The following is a 21,232-nucleotide window of genomic DNA, read 5'->3' as shown; positions in this document are numbered from 1 at the left end:
CAAGAGGATACAAGGAAAAAGAAATAAATTCAGAGATCTGTTGTTATCAATAAGTGGTATGATTTAATACTGTAAGATATCAGTTCTCCCCAAATAAGTGTTTACATATTTTTCAATTCCAATTAAAATACTCAGCAGTGTTTTTTTAGAAACTCATTTTACTTTAAGTTTTACATGGACAAGTCACCAAAATGTATCATTTCACTTGTATGTGGTACCTAGAGAAGTCAGATTCATAAAGATAGAAGGAGAATGGTGGTTGCTATGAGCTGGGGAGAATGGAGAAGGTTTTTTTTTTTTTTTTTTTTAAATGGAACAGTTTTTGTTTCGTAAGATGAAGGGAATTATGGAGATTAGTAATACAGCATTGTGAATGTACTGAACACCATTGACTTATACACTTAAAAATGGTGAAGATGGCAAATTTTATGTTATGTGTATTTGACCACAATTGAAAAATTTTAAAACTTACGTTGACAAATAAAGCTATTCTAACATTAAAGTGAAGAAAAAGAGGAAAAGATGGGTAGATCTGCCTTAATAGATTTGAAAATATACCACAGAGCCATAAACCAACCTGAATATTCACCCTGGAATTGTGTAGTACTGGCAAAGGAATGGGCAAATAGACCAGTGGGAAAAAAGAGAGTTTAGACATATATATAGATGGGACCATCATAAACTAGTGCAGATTAAAAGAATGTTTAGACAATTGACATACAGAGAATGAAATTGGCCGCCTATCACATACCAGATAAAACAGTGGACTCCATATTGATTAAAGACCTCAGTGTGAAAGGGAAACCTATAAGCCTAATTATGAAATGTATATTAGGTGGGATACATTTAAGATACATTTTAAATGACGCCATCAAATTTAAGTATTTCAATTCAAGAAAGAACTCTACTGGCAAAGTTAACAAATATGTGACTGATTAGAAGATATTTTCACTGCCTCCCAAAATAACAAAGATTGGAATATAGAATAAAAAAACAATGCTTATAAATCAGTAAGAAAAAGAGACTATAGGATGAGAGAGAGGATTTAAGTAGGCAATTAACAAACAAGGAAGCCTAAAGGGTTAGCAAATAAATATAGCATGGGATCCTCAATTTTGGAGACAATGAAATATATTCCATTGTTCAAATTGGTAAAAATTAGAAATTGAGTTAATATTCAGTGCTTGTAAGGTATATGGCATAGTTGGCTCCCACTGACTCACAGGAGAACATATATTATAAAGGTGCTCACTGTAGAACAAGGAATTGAAGGCGGCCCCAATGGTTATTTCTAGAGGGGTTGGATAAGTAAAATATAGTGGGTATATACCATGGAATACTATGTAAAAGTCAAAAGCAGTGATCTTAGAAGTAATCATAAGGTCATGGATATGTGTGTATATATATATATATATATATATATATATATATATATATATATATATATATTTAGAAGTAAGAGAATGAGGTATATAACATTCATATGAGTTAAAAAATATGTATAAAAAATAAGCCTCTGTATTTTTAAGTTAATGCATATTCAGTTACATATTAAATATATTAGAATGGCTGCATATTGATGGAGGAATGGATATTGGATGTGGATGGAAAAATAATAAGGCACAATAGAACTTTGCATGGGTCAATGATAGTTTTAAGTGAACTGAAGATTGAGTAATTTATTTCTTTCTCCAAGTTGATGAAAGTGTGAAAGCAGTAATTCTGACTGTGTAACTACTGTGAGGTATGTCGGGTATGGTGTATTTACCACATTGATTCTCAGAGTTGTTTTGGTTTATCTCTCTGACAGGGCAGATGTCTCTGTTTTTTCTCATCCCTTCCAACACCGAGCATCTGTCAACAAGGACTCTAAGTACAGTTGTTCTGAAGGGTTATTCTTTTTGGTAACTAAGGGGCTTATATTTTAATGCTGACATGTGGAGAGCAGACATTGGCCCTAAATGGGGTACAGATTTGAAACCGAGTAAATCTAGGACTTTTGTGAGAAAAAGTGGATTAGAAAAAAATTAATCCTACCAGTATTAATTGATAATATTAGAAACTGACTTACCTGGTTTTAGAGTTGGAGGAAAGGTGTCTTCTCATGAGCTTTGAGTTTGAATATGCATAGCTGCTGCCAACATAGATTTCAGCCTAGTCCACACAGATTCCCACAGATAAGAGCCATGCTTAGAATGAACTTACTACCCCAAATTAGTTAATCACCTATGGAATTTATTCTGAACCAATATCAAAAGTAAGAACAAATAAGAATGTTTAGACCCTTAGGAACGTTGGATAATAGAAAGAGACCATAAATGAAATGATTAAACTAAAGGATGGAGAAGTAAGCATAGGAGCACTCTTTAGAATGGAAGAAAAAAATACAACTTATTGGGCTGTTGTTTCAGGACCATTGTGAGTAAAAGCTGAGCAGTGTAATAAAGGGCAACACTAGCTGTAGTTGTTTAGTGTCTTTTAATCTTGGCTTTGCCAGTTACTTGTTAATGTAAGTTGATACTTTCTGTGCTTCAGTTTCCTCATTTGTGAGCATAGCATTACCTTCTAGAATGTTATGAGAGTTAGTGCATGCACATATAGCACTCAATAAATACTACCATTGTTACATACATGAAGGAAGGATTTAAAACGTGAACAAAGGGCAAAACACTATACATAATACCAGGCAGGTTGTTAAAGAACAAAACAGAGTTTTAGGTATGAAATATATAATAACTAGGGGTGCCTGAGTGACCCAGTCAGTTAAGCATCTGACTCTTGATCTCGGCTCAGGCCATGATCTCATGGTTCGTGAGTTCGAGCCCTGCATCAGGCTCCATGCTGATGGTGTGGAGCCTGCTTGGGATTCCCTCTCTCTCCTCTCTCTCTCTCTCCCCCTCCTGTGCACTCTCTCTTTCTTAAATAAATAAATTAATTAAAACTATTAAAAGAAATACGTAATAACTAAAGTGGAAGAACAATGTAGTAGTAAACTGCAAAGTAGAGCTGCAGAGACAGTGAATTGGAAAATACATCTGAGGAGACGTTATCCGGAGAGCAATAGGACACATAAGAAGATAGAAATTAAAGAGAAGTCTGTCGAAATAGAAATCTAACATATATAAGAGAGTTTCAAAAGGGGAGGATAGAGGAAATGGGAGGCAATTTTAAAAGAGATAATTGCTGAGAATATTTCTGACCAGATGATAGGAATGGACCTTCTGTTAAGGAGCAAATAATTCTTGAGCAGGAAGATATCCTCACCTACCATAAATCACAATGAAACCATAGATAAACTGATTTTAAAAGCCACCAGAAATTTGGGGTACCTGGGTGGCTCAGTCTGTTAAATGTCTGACTCTTGATTTTGGCTCAGGTCATGATCTCATGGTTTGTGGGTTCAAGCCCCATGTTGGGCTCCACACTGTCAATGTGGAGCCTGCTTGGGATTCTTTCTTTCCCTCTCTCTCTGCCCTTTCCCCACTCACTCACTCTCTCTCTCAAAATAAATAAATAAACATTAAGGAACAAAAGCCACGAGAGAGGAAAGATAGTTTACCTATGAAGGATTAACAGGCCCACAGTAGGCTTTACAACAGCAACAATAGGAGCAAGAGAGAATATGGTAGAGTAAAACCTTCAAAGTTCAGTGAAAACCTTAGACAACTGTTTCTTTCTTTTTTTTTAATTTTAAAAAAATGTTTATTTTTGAGAGAGAGAGGGAGGGACAGAGAGAGAGGGAGATGCAGAATCTGAATCAGGCTTGAGGCTCCAAGCTGGCAGCACAGAGCCTGATGCGGGGCTTCAACTCAAGAACCATGAGATCATGACCTGAGATGAGATCTTTAACCGACTGAGCCACCCAGGTGCCCTCTCAGTTCATAATTCTGAACCCGGTGAAACTATCATTTATCACTCGAATAGATTAAAGAAAGACTTTTTTCCAGACTACCACAGACTGAGAGTTTACTCCCTATGGATCACATAGAAAGAACTGCTAAAAAGAAAAAATTGTCTCTACAAAGAATGGGTGAGATTCAAGAGACAATAGTAGAAAAGGGTTATTAATGTGACAAGTAGGAAAAAAAACAATCAAATATCAATATAAGAATTTGGCACAAACCTAACAACAATAGTGTCATTAATACCAGAACTTCAAAATTAGTTAAGGTTATCCAGTAAAAGTGAAGACTTTTGGAGAAAGATCATAAAAGGTAGAGTTTATCACTTGCTTCTCCTTGTTGGTATGAGGTTGCTAAATGATAGAGCAGGTGAAATTCCGCATCTAGATTGCTTTTGTCTTCTCCATCCAGAAGAATATCATAGGACTGAAAAGAGTAGGTTGTATATTCTAATAGTGGAAAAATGAAAATGAATACCCAAGATGTGTGAGAAGAGAAATTATAAGAAAGTATTCAAGAGATCTATTCAAAGTGTGATTCTGAGATCAGCAGTGTCTACTCGCCTAAGAACTTATTGGAAACAAAATCTTGAGTCATACTTTAGACCTTTGAATCAGAGTCTACATTTTAAGCGTCCTTAGTCTGTAAAGTGCTGTAAAATGTTTTGTTTTGTTTTGTTTTTGGCTAGGACAGTTTAAATCCCAGGTGCAAATTAAATTACTAATCAGTTATTGATTATCATTTAGGAATCATGAAGATAATAGCAGTTTTTAAGATTGGCTTTGAGCAAATGGCACTATGATTTTCAAACAAGAGAACAAAGAGGATTGCCACCTCTGTGCACCTAAGCTTTTTCCTAAGTGCTATTTTATTTTATTTTTTTAATTTTTTAATGTTTATTTTTGAGAGAGAGAGAGAAACAGAGCATGAGTGGGGGAAGGGCAGAGATGGAGGGAGACACAGAATCCGAAGCAAACTCCAGGCTCCAAGCTGTGAGCACAGAGCCTGACTTGGGGCTCAAACTCACAGACTGTGAGATCATGACCTGAGCCAAATTCGGACGCTTAACTGACTGAGCCACCCAGGTGTCCTGCCCCCTAAGTGCTATTTTAGAATGGAATATTGAAGGATCTTGAGGTGGAAATGGTCATTACTGAAAGTCAACATTAAAACTAGGTCACCTCAGGGATACCTGTGTGACTTATTCAGTTGAACATCTGACTTTGGCTCAGGTCCTGAACTTGGGGTTCACAAGTTCAAGCCCCACATTTGGCTTGCTGCTGTCAGTGCAGAGCCCTCTTTGGGTCCTCTGCCCCCATCTCCCTGCCCCTGCCCCTGCCCCACTTGCATTCTCTCTCTCAAAAATAAATAAAAACATTTAAAAAATAAAAAAAAAATTAGGTCATCTCAGGCTAATTTTATATTATTCTTGTATCTGGTAAGATATATAAGATATATCTTATAGTTTATTATCCTATATCTAGGATTTCCAGTCTGGAAGATCAGGAGTATATGAGAAATGTAGTAGACCTATACCTCTTCAAGGCGCTGGCAAGGCAGTGTAAATAAGATGGAGAAATGGAAGCTGGATAAGATGGTAATTAGGTTTTTTCACAACTATAAATTTACTTTTCCCAAAAGGTGATGTTTAATGATGTATGTTAACTTACATAAAAATTTCTGGTAGTATTTATTATGTATCCCTCGAATGTTAACTCTTCCTTGTTAAGTATTTTTATTAATGAATCAGATGGAAAAAAATATGGAGGAAGGATGGGTAATGTGCATATTAGATAAGAAATTCAGCATTCCAAAAGATCTTTAAAGAGAGTAATGGGCTAAACCAAGCAGGATAAAAATTTAAAAGGATGACTGTAAAAATTGTTAATTTTCCATCTCTCCCTCTCTCCAACAAAAAGCTAGCCCAATCAATCAATCTACCAAACCCATAAAAACTGACAAAAGCATCTGTATAGTGGCTGCCAGAAAACCCCTTCAAAAACAAAAAAACATATGCAATCTTCATTTGTTTTGAAAGTGCCTAGATATAAGGGTAAAGTAATCAGACGTAAAATATTGAGTTCTGGATACAGTGATTTAAAGGATGTTGGCACACTTAAGCATGTTTAGATGCAAAGAGTCTGAAATCATGGCATATTAAGGAATAGTTGAAGGGTAGCTTGGAAAAGAAATGCTCTTGGGAGTACATGATAGTCTGCATGTATCTGAATGGCTATTACGTAGAAGAGCATCTGGCCTAAGGGGTTGAACTTGGGCCAGTGGATAAAACTACAGAAAAAGCCTTTTTTTTTTTTTTTTTTCTTTCTTTTCTTTTAAAACTTCTGGATAAGAGATAGCTTTTATGCCTGGTAAAAGCAGAGTATGGGCAGCCTCTGGAGAGGAACTGTGTACCTGAGTTTTACTGGAGGTGTTCAGATACTAGAAAAGCCTGCTTAAAAGGGATATAGAGACCCAGGATTTAGAGGAGAGATTCAATCAGGTAAGCTTACCAGGTCCTTCCAATGAGGAAATGGTCTCTTTCTGTGATTCTGAGGGTTTCCGGCACGATTATAAGGCTTACTTAATTTTAGTCTGGTACCAGAATGAGGAAGTGTTACAGACTTAGAGTGTTACAGGCTTAGAGAGGTCAGGGTAGAAGAACTAGGTTGGCCAACTGCCCTGCATTATCAGATTTGCAGAGACCAACATTAACATTTCTACTGAGGCTACATAGCTGAATATAGCTTATTACTGTATACTTTGTGTAGTTGTTATTGTGTTGTCTTTACTATGAATTTTCAGGTGGAGACAATATTGACATTGGTTTCTTAGACTAAATTTGCAACTTTTCTGTGTGTGTGTCTTCGTGAGTAAAGTACAAATTATGTACTGTGGAAAGGCACATCTACATCCTTGGCCTTTTTGATGTTTCTCTGAGCTCTTCAACTTTTTGTCAGGTATAAGGCTTTAAACAGCTCAATGCTGTTTGCCAAAATAGCCTTTTAAAAAAACGTTTACTTGTGGGTGTTGTCAGTCTTATGGTCCAGCGTCCTTCATTCAGCCTCCGTTCTAGATGAGATTAATGAGAAATGTGGTGATAGGAAATTATACTTAGTGATCTTGGGCAAATCACTTAGTTTGGGCATTGATTCATCAGCTTGAAAAAAAATTTTTTTTAACATTTATTTTTGAGAGACAGAGTGAGACAGAGTATGAGTGGGGGAGGGGCAAAGAGAGGGAGGAGACAGAATCCAAAGCAGGCTCCAGGCTCTGAGCTGTCAGCATAGAGCCTGACGCAGGGCTTGAACTCACGCACTGCGAGATCATGACTTGAGCTAAAGTTGGATGCTTAACTGACCAAGCCACCCAGGTGCCCCTCATCAGCGTTAAAATACACAGAGTTTAGTTTAGTAATTTTTAAAAAGTTTATGAAATACTGCCAAATACAGAAAGAAATGCAGAAAGTAATATAATAAACACCATCAGATTTAATCTACATTAATGTTTGACCTCATTAGGGGATCTTTAAAGGTTCTTTAAAGGAAAAGGTTCTAAAAAAAAAATTTCTATTCTATTCTATTCTATTCTATTCTATTCTATTCTATTCTATTCTATTCTATTCTGTTGTATTCATTTTAGAGTGTGAGCAGGGGGAGAGGGGCAGAGAGAGAGAATCCCAAGCAGGTTCCACGTTTAGCACAGAGCCTGACTTGGGCTTGATCCCCTGTCCCTGGGATCATGACCTGAACCATAGTCAAGAGTCGGACATTCAACCAACTGAGCCACTCAGGCACTCCAAAATCTCAGTCTAAACTAAATATTCAGTGGAAATCTGGGTTAAGTAGAATATTTTGTTAAGATCTCAGGGTTTTAGAACTGTTTGAGGTTAGGAATAAAGATTTGGAAGCTGTCACAATGGATGTGGTGGCTGTAGCCTAGGATTGAATTGGTTTCTCCAGAGGAAGTTATATAAAGTGAGATGTGAGGAGGGGAAAATGACAGAGGAGCCTGTGAAGAAAACTGAAAAGTTGTGGTCAGAGAATCAGAAAGGAGTGAATCATGGCAAAGCCAAGATAGGAGTTCTAGTAAACAAGCTATTGTATCCATGCAGTTACTACTGCTATTGTGTATTTAGATTCATGATGTAAATAAGATAGCTTGAGAGTTGATAGCTTTTGATCAGAAGTGAGTCCAGAAGAGCCGGGTAGCCATTTTTCTGTTCATGTCCAATGGTAGAGAAAATCTTATAGAGAAAAACCTTCTGTGTTTTTGAAGTTGGCATAACCTGTTTGCCACAGACCTTGACGCTTGGCAAGCTAGGTAGATGCTGTTCCTCCAGTGCAGCTGATGTGAATAAACAAGGTCTTATTCCTCCTACCAGGAATGGTATTAGGGTGATGATTATGTGTCCAGCTCGTCTCTGAGGGGCTTTCCTGAATGTGTTTTTTTGTGGTTTGCAAAATATGGACCTCACACAAAATTGTACTGTGAACTTAGCTCACTCCAAACCAAAAAGATCAATGTAGAATTCAGAGCAACTAATCTAGTAGTAGCAGAGTGGTTTTTGTGGTTATTTTTATCTTAGATCTCCAGACAAACACATTTAAATTCTTCATTGCACAAAAAAAGTAGACCAAGAAAAAGTGTATTACAGTAAGTGATTTGAATTGAATACTTCGTAAAGACAAGATCATTTAGTAATTCTAATTACTATGGACTTGAGTATTTCTGTACCTAATATTTGTTATATGAGATCTATTTTATACCAAAGCCTGCATTTCCAGCTACTCTTACACTGAAGGTTTGTATGTTTAATACAAGAGTTTTCATTTTTTACTTTTTTTTAGTCACCAATTCCTGTGGGTCTCATACCTGACATTCCCTCAAAATGGCATGCAGGTATCTATGACTGGTTAGCACTGGCACATTTCCAAGGTCACTTAGCTGAGTGAGGGATCTAATGTACAAATGCAGCTAGGATATCTAGGTACTTTTGGTAAAGAAGCAGAAATATGAGGTCTTATAGTTATTGTCCTATGAGACTTTGGTACCAACAGAATGAGAAACATTTAGAAATGCTGAGGGATGTATTTCTGCTGTATTCTGATTTCTTACCCACAGAAGGAAAACATTTCATTTTTCTGAAATTAATGCTGAGAAGAACTGAGAGACAAAGAAATTAGGCAGTTAAGACTTATCTACAAATTTAAATGTCTGGACTTTTTGCCTTTATAATAAGAATTCAATAATATATTTCAGGGATATTGAGTGAAATGTCTTTTAGGAGGTTGCTTTGTCTTTGCTTGTGTTTATTGGGATATGTAGTATATGTGTTTGAAGTAGAATATTCAGGGGCACATGGGTGGCTCAGTCGGTTAAATGTCCCACTTCTTTCGCTCAGGTCATGATCTCATGGTTCATGAGTTTGAGCCCTGCATTGGACTCGACAGTGACAGCGCAGAGCCTGCTTGGAATTCTCTGTTTCCATCTCTCTCTGCCCCTCTCCTGCTTGCTGTCTCTCTCCCTCTCTCAAAATAAATAGATAAGCATTAAAAAAGAGAGAAGTAGAATATGCAGTATACAAAATACAAATGAGAATGTAGAAATTAGGTGCAAATGATTTAGTATATGATTTATTTTTAAATTTTCTGACATGTGTACTTTTTTAAGACTTTGACCTCTTTAACTGTGCAGAAGGGTCAGTGATGTCAATAAGCACCCTCTTGAATCACCGTGACTGATGCCCTGTAATGGATTCAGCTAATAGGAACCAAATCTGATACTGTCAAATAGGATTAGTAGCCACACAGGCCAGCTTGAGCTATGCCTGAATGCCAAGTGGATAAGGGTCAATGGGCTCTTTTGGCATCTTAAGCAGCCTGGTTGTGAATTTCATATTCCACAAAGGTCTTTGCTCTGTGGTGGTGGTCCATTTCTTCAAATTGAATCAATATTCAGTTCTGACATTGTCTTGTGGACTTTTTTGTTTCTTTGCATGGTAGAGTGTTTCTGATTTTAATAGGTTGGTGATGGGAAACCAAGGAAATGTAAAGACTTTTGTCATCTTGCACTTTAGAAAGGACTGTTGGGGAAATCATGTAATTCATCTTTTTTGCATTGAATTTTAATTCTTGCTCTGAGGTCTTTAGTGCTGAATTCAGGCACCAAAACTGTGTATTTTTAGTTGTTATATTTCTTGGATTCACTGGGTTTTATTTATTGTAGTTCTACTGTTTGTCAGTAAACACATTTTTTTTTTAAATCACTTTAATCTTTTCGTTTTCCATATCTCTGAGAAAAATTTTAAATAGGCTGGCTATCTTAACACATGTCGTTTACATTTCATAAAGTATTCAAGAGAAGAACACATTTAGATCTTCTTTGATTTCTTATTTGTAATTTTCAGCATATAGATCCTTTATAAGTTTTGTTAGGCTTATACCTAGGCATTTAAATTTTTTTGGAGTGATTGTAAATGGTCATAAATTTTGAAAATTGAAATTCAGTATTGGATCCTATTTTGCCAGCTTATAAAATATCTACATTTTTAAAGCAACTATCAATATTCCTGTATTTTCTTTAGTATTATTGTTAAGAATGAAATATTTCAGGCACATAAAATACAGATTAAATAATAAAACACTCTAAAATAGTATCATGATGTGCAGAAGTTTTAAATTTAAATTTAAAAGTATTTTTCTATATTTTCCTTCTAAAAGTTTTAAAGATTTGCTTCTCAAATATAAAATCTTTAATTTACCTAGAATTTATTTTTGTGTATGAGTTAGAGATCTGACCCCCTTCATCAGTATGGGTAGCCAATTGTTTAAAGACAGTTTATTGAATACTCTGTCCTTTTCTCGCTGCTTGCAGTATCACCTCTGTTTTTTATATGTATGGGTTCCTGTATGTGTGGGTCTGTGAGCTTGGCTCCCGTTTCTCTTGCAAAGGTCTGTTGGTTTCTTTCTTTCTTTTTTTTTTTTTTTTTGGTTTCTTTCTTAATAAATACCATACTTTCTGCTTTTGCTTTTTAAGAAATAAAATTTATTGGGGCACCTGGGTGATTCAGTTGGTTAAGCCTCTGACTTCGGCTCAGGTCATGATCTCACAGTTCGTGGGTTCAGGCCCTGCATCGGGCTCTGACCACTGGAGCCTGGAGCCTGCTTTGGATTCTGTGTCTCCCTCTCTTTCTACCCCTCTCCAGCTCACGCTTTGTCTCTTTCTCTCTCACAAAAATAAATAAACATTAAAAAATTAAAAAAAAATTTATTGACATAAACTGCATATATTTAAAATGTACAGTCTGGTAAGTTTTGACACACACACACACACACACACCTGTGAAACCAGTACCACAGTCAAGATAATGAATATGTCCTACAGATTTTCATGTATCTCTTTGTAATTCCTTTCTTTACTTTTCCCTGATATTCTTTACTACTCCCTCCTCTTCCTCTTCCCAGGCAACCTTGATCTATTACTGTTCTATTCTATTACTGTAATTAATATACATTCTCTAGAATTTTACATATATGAAATCGTATATACTCTTTTTTGTCTAGTTGTTAGTGGGGTAGTGTATTACAGAATTAGTGGTTAAGATTGGAGGATCTGGAGACAGACGAGTTAATCTTAATTCCTGCTATTGTTTATTTATAGCTACTTTTTCTCAGTCCCAGTTTTCCAGGTCGCCAGGGGAGAGTGAAGTTTTCCACAGGGATAATGCAAGTGAAGAAGATATGATGCTTGAGGATAGAATTGTGAGGATTTTTAATTTACCGTAGGTATGGTTGGCAAGCACATACATGACTGTATGCAGAAAGGTTCAGAAGTCTGAGAGTAGAATGAAGAAAACCATTTAATAGAGAAGAAAAGATGTGTAAAATGAATATGACTAAAATAAAAAGGAGGTGCTATGAGGCTGTGTTGAATGATTGTTCAGGCTGGGAGAAAAAGAAGTAAAACCAGAATAGGATGAATGATAGAGAAGAGATTTTAGATCAGAGGTTATGCTGTGCACAAAGAGACGACTTAGTAGGCTAGAAGAAAGAAAACAGTTGTGTTTCAGAAATAAGAATTTAAGAGTTTGAAAGTTCTTAGGTGGACCTTTCCAGAATATAATAAGGTTACCATATTTCCTATTAAAATAGAATACAGGAAAATTAGAAGTGACAGGTATTTATTGAGGGGACATGGTAGAATTTGTGGTAAAGAATTATAAATGGAGCCTAAAAAGATTACTTCCCCAATTTCTGGCTTGGTGGGACTAGTGACGTTGAAGTGGTTGGTAGAAGTGTAGTTTAGCAGAGTAAAATTTGGTTTATTTACATGTTTTTCCTTTCCAGCACAGACCAACATAATTTGTAAGTATGTAATGACTTAACTATAGCAGTCTCAAATGAGACTAGTCTCATAGGATATTTTCCATAATACTTAGCAGTAAGTGTTACCATACACAGTATTGGGTCTCAAATACCTTATAGTTTAGATATAATATTAGATTGTCCTTGAGAGTTTTGGTGTACTTTAAATGTGAGTCATTACTCATGCTACCTGTTTTTTCTTTGTGGGCTGGTTAATTAGCCAGGAGAAATAATACAGGACAAGTTCTAGGTTAAAGATGTTTTATAGAAATATACTTGATGTCTTAGATTTGCACTTTCACTGTGGAAGCCACCAGCCCACATGTGGCCATTGAGGCTTGAAATATGGTAGTCCAAATTGAGATATGATGTAAATGTAAAAATTACAATATGCATTGGACTTTTAAGACTTGGTATGAAACAAAGAATATAAAGTAAAATGGCTCATTAATAGTTTTTAATATGGATTACATGTTTGAAATGACAGTATTGTAGATAGATTAAACAAGATACAGTATTAAAATTAATTTTATCTCTTATTTTTTAATGTAGCTGCTAGAAAGCTTAAGTTTCATTGTGATTTGCATAGGACTTAACATATTTCTGTTGAACAACACACTGTCTTAAGATGAAAGAAATGTACCTCCCTCATTTGCTATAATAGATGTGTTACTATTTGCTGAACTTTAAATCTAGTGGAAAAGCAAAACAAAGAAACAAACCCAAAATAAATTTAATGTGTGAGTATGCTTGATAAAATTTGCTTTGAGTGGATTTAAAAATATGCACTATTATTAGGTTTCTAGTTATTTGAAAATTATATTTAATGAGAGGTGTTAAACTTGGGGGGATAAAGGTAACTGGATGCTAGGCTTCAGCTGACTAGGCTTGGGGTCTGAAAATAGACCTTTGCTTTTTCCTTTGTACAGATGTCTCAGTGCATTATGGGATTGTCTGTCTAAAAAGCATCACATTCTACCATTAGTTTGTATTATGTGATACAGTAAGTGTCATGCTTGGTGATTGATACTTAGGGCTTTCTTTCTAATTTTAGATTTCTAAAAGCAGTGTGGAATCATTTGGGAACTTGTTGGAAAAACTAATTCATTAAAAAAAAAAAAAAAAAAAACCCACAACTAATTCATGAGCCCTAAACCCATTGAATCAGAAGCTCTGGTGGCTGGGCCTGGCAATCTGTTTAAACACTCCAGATGGTTGTAATGCACCTAAAGTTTGAGAAGCATAGTTGTAGATTATACTACTTTTATAGAAGTGGCAAAACTCAGTCTCTTTATAACAAGTCTCCATTTTGTCCCTTGATTCAGGTATATTTATCCTGCTATATCGTATATTTAACTAATGTAAATTTTATTTTTATTACAAAACTGCTCATAAGGTTTATGGTTTAGTTTCTAAATAGCAATGATTATATTTAGAGTGGTATTTTATTGATTCTAATGAACGCTTACTATATAAGTATCATTTGGGCAATTGTACACATCTATTTGGAAGGAATTACATTCCTTTCTTTTCATTTAATCATTTGTAAAAATGTCACATTCTTAGGTGGATGCTCTCCGATTGCGTTTGGAAGAGAAGGAAACCATGCTGAATAAGAAGACAAAACAAATTCAGGATATGGCTGAGGAGAAGGGGACACAAGCTGGAGAGATACATGACCTCAAGGACATGCTGGATGTGAAGGAGCGAAAGGTTAATGTTCTTCAGAAGAAGGTAAGGTACAGGTGTTCTGAGTTTAGTTTCCTACACTTACCATACATCCCCATTCCTACCACTAAGTTATACCTAAATTCTGTCAAAGTTTCTTTCTTATTCCACTGTTTATATTTTTATGGTTAGTAAATGAAAGTGTTGTTGCAGTAGGTAGATTGTTAAAACTGCTCTGTATATTCAATTTTTAAAGTAAATGCGCTTAGTGTCCATAGTATTTTTGATGCTGCTGTTTCTGAAAAGTGCCTCATAGGTCGCTTTGTAGGTTACTTGTAGGTTCCTCATGATTGTAAGAGGCTAACTCTGGAGTAAATAAGAAAAGTATCAATAATTATTCCCCTCCCTTTTTTTAAGCTTAAGTAAGGGATACTCTTGAGATAACAGTTATAGTAGACAGTAGTATTTATTGCTCATCTCCACTGAGATGACAGATTAGAAATATTCGATCTTGTTCCAGTTTATTTTTAACCTCTACCTGGGGCACCTGGGTGGCTCAGTCAGTTAAGCGTCTGACTTTGGCTCAGGTCGTAATCCCAAGGTTCATGGGTTTGAGCCCTACGTTGGGCTCTGTGCTGACAGCTCAGAGCCTGGAGCCTGCTTCGGATTCTGTGTCTCCCTTTCTCTCTGCCCCTCCCCTACTCATGCTCTGTCTCTCTCCGTCTCTCATAAATAAATGTAAAAAATTTTTTTTTTATTTTTAACCTCTAATAGCCAAGGAATAAAACTCTCTTTACTAAACCTCACATTCAGTTCTTATTTATTCATTCATTCATTCATTCATTCATTCAGTGCCCATGAGCATGGGAGGGGCAGAGAGAGAAGGAGAGAGAGAATCCCAAACAGGCTGCATGCTCAGCTTGGAGCCCAATGCAGGGCTTGATCTCACGACCATGATACCATGACCTGAGAGGATATCAAGAGTTGGACCCTTAACCAGCTGAACCACCCAGGCGTCCCTCACCTTTTCTTTGTAGTACAGAAGACCATGTCCTGTATTTTACCAATAGTATATTAGTTTGGTTTTCATTTGCTTTCTGTATGTAAACATAAATATTTGATCACTTTAAATATCTGTTGACTATATCTTGTCAACAAGATAAATTGTTTAAATTATTATGCATATAATCTCCTCATCACTCTTTCTCCTGACATGCTTACTTTTAAAATAATTTTTGTTATTTTTTAGTTTTTCTTTTTAAATTTTAATTCCAGTATAGGTAACATACAGTGTATACAATATAGTGATTCAGCGATTCTATACCTGTGTCAGTGCTCATTGTGATAAGTATACTCTTAATCCTCTTTACCTATTTCATCCATCCCCTACACACTTCCCCTCAGTTAACTATCGATTTGTTTTCTACAGTTAAGAGTCTGGTTTTTTTTATTCGTTCTGTTTTTTAAATTCCACGTATGAGTGAAATCATATGGTATTTGTCTTTCTCCGACTTTTTTTTCACTTAGCATTATGTTCTCTAGCTCCATCCACGTTATTGCAAATGGCAAGATTTCGTTTTTTTAAATGGCTGAATAATATTCCATTGTATGTATATATACACCAGTCATCTATTCATCTATTGTTGGGACACTTGGCTGCTTCCATAATTAGGCTATTATCAATAATGCTACAGCAAACATAGGGGTGTATATATATTTTCAAATTAGTATTTTTGATTTAACAAATTTAAAAATCTGCATCTGTTGACTACTTTTTATGAAAAATAGTTTACTTATGATCTCTCCCATCTTGATTTTTGTTGGTAAGCTTTGTTGTCTTATTGAATCCATAATACTTTATGGATTTACAATGTGTTGCTTTTCAAGGGGGAAAGACACTTTTACTATAATTATAATTCATATTGTTTAGCTTTTACTTCTGTGTTTAAGTGAATTTAATGTTTCTTACTAGTTTTACAGTGTCACAGCTAACTATTGCCAAGGTAAAATTTTTTTCTTTTTTTAAATTGTTTTTTAAATTTTTTATTTAAATTCTAGCTAGTTAACATACAGTGTAATATTTGTTTTAAGTATACAGTGTAGTGATTTAACACTTCCATACATTATCTGGTGCTTGTTACAAGTGCCCTCTTTAATCCCCATCGCCTATTTTACCCATCCCTCCACTGACCTCCCCTCTGGTAACTGTCAGTTCTCTATAGTTAAGAGTCTGTTTCTTGGTTTGCCCTCTCTCTCCCCACCCCCCTCTCTTTTTTTACATTGCTCATTTATTTTGTTTCTTAAATTCCACAGATGAGTGAAATCATACCATATTTGTCTTTTTCTGACTGATTTATTTTACTTAGCATACTCTCTAGCTCCATCCATATCATTGCAAATGGCAAGTTTCATTCTTTTCTGTGGCTCAGTAATATGCCATTGTTTATATATGCCACATCTTCTTTATCCATTCATCAGTTGATGGACATTTGGGCTGCTTCCATGTCTTGGCTTTTGTAATAAGGTTGCTATAAACATAGGGGTGCATATATCCCTTTGAATTAGTGCTTTTGTATTCTTTGGGTAAATACCAAGTAGTATGATTGCTGGATCTTAGGGTAGTTCTATTTTTAACTTTTTGAGGAACCTCCATACTATTTTCCAGACTGGTTGCATCAGTGTATTCTCACCAAGAGTGCAACAGGGTTCTCCTTTCACCACCTCCTCACTAACACCTATTGTGTCTTCTGTTGTTGGTTTTAGCCATTTTGACATTTTGATATGAGGTGATATCTCATTGTGGTTTTGATTTGCATTTCCCTGATGATAAGTGATGTTGAACATCTTTTCATATGTCTGTTGGACATCTCTATGGCTTCTTTGGGAAAATGTCTGTTTATGTCTTCTGCCCATTTTATAATTGGGTTATTCATTTTTTTGGTGTTGAGCTTTTATAAGTTCTTTGTATATTTCGGATACTAACCCTTTATCAGATATTTCATTTGCAAATATCTCTCCCATTCCATAGGTTGCCTTTTAGTTTTGTTGATTGTTTCCTTTGCTGTGCAGAAGTTTTTTATTTTGATGTAGTCCCAATAGTTTAGTTTTGCTTTTGTTCCCTTTGCCTCAGGAAACGTATCTAGAAAGAAGTTGCTATGGCTAATGTCAAAGAAGTTACTGCCTGTGTTGTCTTCTAGGATTTTTATGGTTTCAGGTCTCAAATTCAGGTCTTTAGTCCATTTTGAATTTCTTTTTGTGCATGGTATAAGTGGTCCAATTTCATTCTTTTTCATGTTGCTGTTCAATTTTCCCAACACCATTTGTTGAAGAGACATTCTTTTTTCCCTTTGGGTATTCTATCCTGCTTTGTGGAAGATTAATTGACCATGTAATTGTGGGTTCATTTCTGGGGTTTCTATTCTGTTCCATTGATCTGTATGTCTGTTTTTGTGCCAGTACCATACTGTTTTTATTACGGCAGCTTTGTAATATAACTTGAAGTCTGGAATTGTGATGCCTCCAGCTTTGCTTTTCTTTTTCAAGGCTGCTTTGGGTATTCAGGGTCTTTTGTAGTTTCATATAAATTTTAAGATTGTTTTTCTAGCTCTGTGAACAGTGCTGTTGGTATTTAGATAGGGATTGCATTAAATGTTTAGATTGCTTTGGGTAACATAGACATTTTAACAATATTTGTTCTGGGGCATCTGGATGGCTCAGCTGGTTAAGCTTCTGACTTCAGAGTTCCCTGAAGTTCGAGCCCCATGTTGGGCTCTGTGCTGACAGCTCAGAGCCTGGAGCTGCTTTGGATTCTCTGTCTCCCTTTCTTTCTGCCCCTCCTCTGCTCAAATTCTCTCTCTTAAAAAAAAAAAAAATTAAAAAAAAAGCAATATTTGTTCTTCTGAATGGTGAGCATGGAATGTCTTTCCATTTCTTTGTGTTTTCAATTTTTCATCCATGTTTTATGTTTTTCAGAGTATAGATCTTTTGTCTCTTTGGTTATGTTTATTTCTAGGTATCTTAATTGTTTTTGGTGCAGTTGTAAATGGGATTGATTCTTTAATTTCTCTTTCTGATGATTCATTGTTGGTGTATAGAAATGTAGCAGATTTCTGTAGATTGATTTTGTATCCTGAGACTTTATGAATTCATTTGTCAGTTCTAGCAGTCTTTTTCATGGAGTCTTTTAAGTTTTCTATACATAATATCATGACATCTGCAAATAGTGAAAGTTTGACTTCTTCCTTGCCTATTTGGATGCCTTTTATTTCTTTTTGTTGTCTGATTGCTATGGCTAGGACTTCCAGTACTAAGTTGAATATAAGTGGTAGAAACGGACATCCCTTTCTTGTTCCTGACCATAAAGGAAAAGCTGTCAGTTTTCCCCACTGAGGATGTTATTAGCTGTGGGTTTTTCATATATAGCCTTTATGATGTTGAGGTATGCTCCCTCTAAACCTACTTTGTTGAGGGTTTTTATCATGAATTTTTGCATCCACGTTCATCAGGGATCTTGGCCTATATTTCCTTTTCATTGTGATGTCTTTATCTGGTTTTGGTATCAGGGTAATGCTGGCCTCATTGAATGAATTTGGGAGTTTTTATTTTTGGAATAGTTTGAGAAGAATGCATAGTAACTCTTCTTTAAATTTTTGCTGGAGTTCACCTGTGAAGCCATCTGGTCCTGGACTTTTGTTTGTTGGGAGATTTTTGATTATTAGTTTCTTTGCTGGTAATCGGTCTATTCAAGTTTCCTATTGCTTCCTGTTTCAGCTCTTGTAATTTGTAGTCTAGGGATTTATCCATTTCTTCTAGGTTGTCCAATTATTAGCATATATTTTTTCATAATATTCACTTATAATTGTTTGTATTTCTGTGATGTTAGTTGTTATTTCTCCTCTCTTTTTTGCGATTTTATTTGGGTCCTTTCTCTTTTCTTTTTGACAAGTTTGGCCAGAGGTTTATCAATTTTATTAATTTTTTCAAAGAACTAGCTCCTGGTTTCCTTGATCTGTTCTATTTTTTTTCTTTAGTTTCCGTATCATTTTATTTCTGCTCTGATTTTTATTATTTCCTTCCTTCTGCTGACCCTAGGCTTCATTTGTTATTCTTTTTTCTAGCTCCTTTTGGCGTAAGGTTAGGCTGTTTATCTGAGATTTTTCTTCTTAAAATAAACCTGTATTGCAGTAAACTGCCCTCTTAAAACTACTTTTGCTGCATCCCAAAGGTTTTGGGCCATTGTGTCTTTATTTTCATTTGTTTCCAGGTACTTTTTATTTCTTCTTTAATTTCTCAGTTGACCCATTCATTGTTTAGTAGCATATTGTTTAACCTCCATGTATTTCTGGTCTTCCCAGACTTTTTTCTTGTGGTTGACTTCTAGTTTCATACTGTTGTGGTTAGAAAAGGTTCTTGTATGACTTCAATTTTTGTGTTTGTTGAGGCCCCTTTTGTAACCTAGTATGTGATCTGTTCTGAAGAATGTTGCATGTGCACTTGAAAAGAATGTGTATTCTGTTTTAGGATAGAATGTTCTGAACATATCTGTTACATCCATCTGGTCCAGTGTGTTATAAGCCATTATAATAATGTTGGATGCATATATATTTATAATTGTTATATCTTGTTGGATTGTCTCCTTCATTACTGTATAGTGCCATTCCGTCTTTTGTTACATACAGTCTTTGTTTTGAAGTCTAGTTTCTCCGATATAAGTGTTGCTATTCCTGCTACTTGACATCATTTGCATGATAAATGTTTCTCCCCTCACTTTCAATCTGGAGGTGTCTTTAGGTCTGAGGTGAGTCTCTTGTAGGCAGCACATAAAAGGATATTGTATTTTTAATCTATTCTGATACCCATGTCTTTTGATTGGAGCATGTAGTCCATTTACATTCAAACAAATTATTGATAGATATGTATTTATTGCCAATTTATTACTTGTTTTGTGGGTGTTTCTGGAGATTTTTTCTGATCCTTTCATTTTTTTCTTTTTTTCATGTTTTTCTGATTTTCTTTAGTGATATATTTGGATTTCTTTCTCTTTATTCTTTGCATGTTTATTAGTGGTTTTTGATGTATGGTTACCATTAGGTCTGTATATATATATATATGTTACCAACGTGTTCTGCAAATATCAGTCTATATTCAGGTGATGGTCATTCAAGTTTGCACCGATTCTTTTCTCCTCTCCTCCCCATTTATAGGTATATGTTATTATATTTTATATCCTTTGTATGTGAGTTCCTTGACTGTTTTTTACAGAAATATTCATTTTTACTGCTTTTGTTTTTCCTGCCTTCATACTGTCACTTTTGGTTTCTTTTTACTACTCAAAGAGTCCCCTTTAATATTTCCTGCAGGGCTGGCTTATAGTGCTCATGAACTCTTCTGATTTTTGTTTGGCTGGGAAACTCTTTATTTGTCATGCTATTCTGAATGATAGTCTTGCTGGATATATTGTTCTCAGCTGCAGATTTTTCCCATTCACACTTTGAATATATCATGGTACTACCTTCTGGCTTGCCAAGTTTCTGTTGAAAAATCTCCAGCTAGCCTTATGGGTTTTCTGTTGTAAGTTAATGAGTTCTTTCATTTTGCTGCTTTTAAAGTTTTTTCTTTATCACTGTATTTTATAAATTTAATTACAGTATGTCTTGGTGTTGGCCTGCTTTTGTTGATTTCTCTGTGCCTCCTGGATTTGGATATTTATTTCCTTCCCCAGATAAGGGAAGTTTTCAGCTATTACTTCTTCAAGTAATTTTTCTGCCCCCTTTTCTCTCTCTTCTTCTGGGACTCCTATAATACAAATGTTACTACATTTGACGGAGTCACTGTGTTCCTTAAGTCTGTTGTTGTCTTGCATAATTCTTTTTTCTCTCTTTTGTTCATCTTCATTGCTTTCCATTACTTTCTCTTCTAATTCATTCCTCTGCTTCTTCCTGCCTGCTGTTCAATGCATCAGGTGTGTTTCTAGTCTCATTTATTGCACTCTTCTCTCTTATGGATTCTTTTTAGCTCTTTTATCTCTGTGGTAAAGGTGTCACTGATGTCTTCTTTTCTCAAACCTCAAACTCAAATGAGTATCCTTATGATGTTGTTTTGTTTTTTTAAGGATATGTGTATTTTTTTTTTTTATTTTAGAAAGAGAGAGAGTGTGTGAATGGGGGAGAGGGGCAGAGGGAAAGAGAGAGAATCTAAGCAAGCTTTATGCTCAGCACGGAGCCTGAAATCAAATCAAGAGTCAGATGCTCAACTGACTGAACCACCCAGGTGCCTCAGGATTGTTGCTTTAAATTCTTC

The 21,232-nt window shown here is 35.5% G+C and overlaps 1 protein-coding gene across 9 annotated transcripts in view; it reads left to right on the top strand.

Moving 5' to 3' along the window:
• The window catches only part of ERC1 (ELKS/RAB6-interacting/CAST family member 1), a 509,181-nt gene that overhangs the window by 129,429 nt on the left and 358,520 nt on the right, over window positions 1-21,232 (top strand). For all 9 annotated transcript variants that reach the window (XM_042991509.1, XM_042991507.1, XM_042991508.1 and 6 more), the window contains one exon: window positions 13,832-13,999. In XM_042991509.1, coding sequence (XP_042847443.1) covers window positions 13,832-13,999 — 168 coding nt within the window. The remainder of the gene's footprint in view (window positions 1-13,831; window positions 14,000-21,232) is intronic.

The sequence above is a fragment of the Panthera tigris genome, chromosome B4, assembly GCF_018350195.1.
Source record: "Panthera tigris isolate Pti1 chromosome B4, P.tigris_Pti1_mat1.1, whole genome shotgun sequence".
NCBI classification, from domain to species: domain Eukaryota; kingdom Metazoa; phylum Chordata; class Mammalia; order Carnivora; family Felidae; genus Panthera; species Panthera tigris.
The sequence above is the reverse complement of the archived record's forward strand: the minus strand, read 5'-3'. Positions and strand labels throughout refer to the sequence as shown.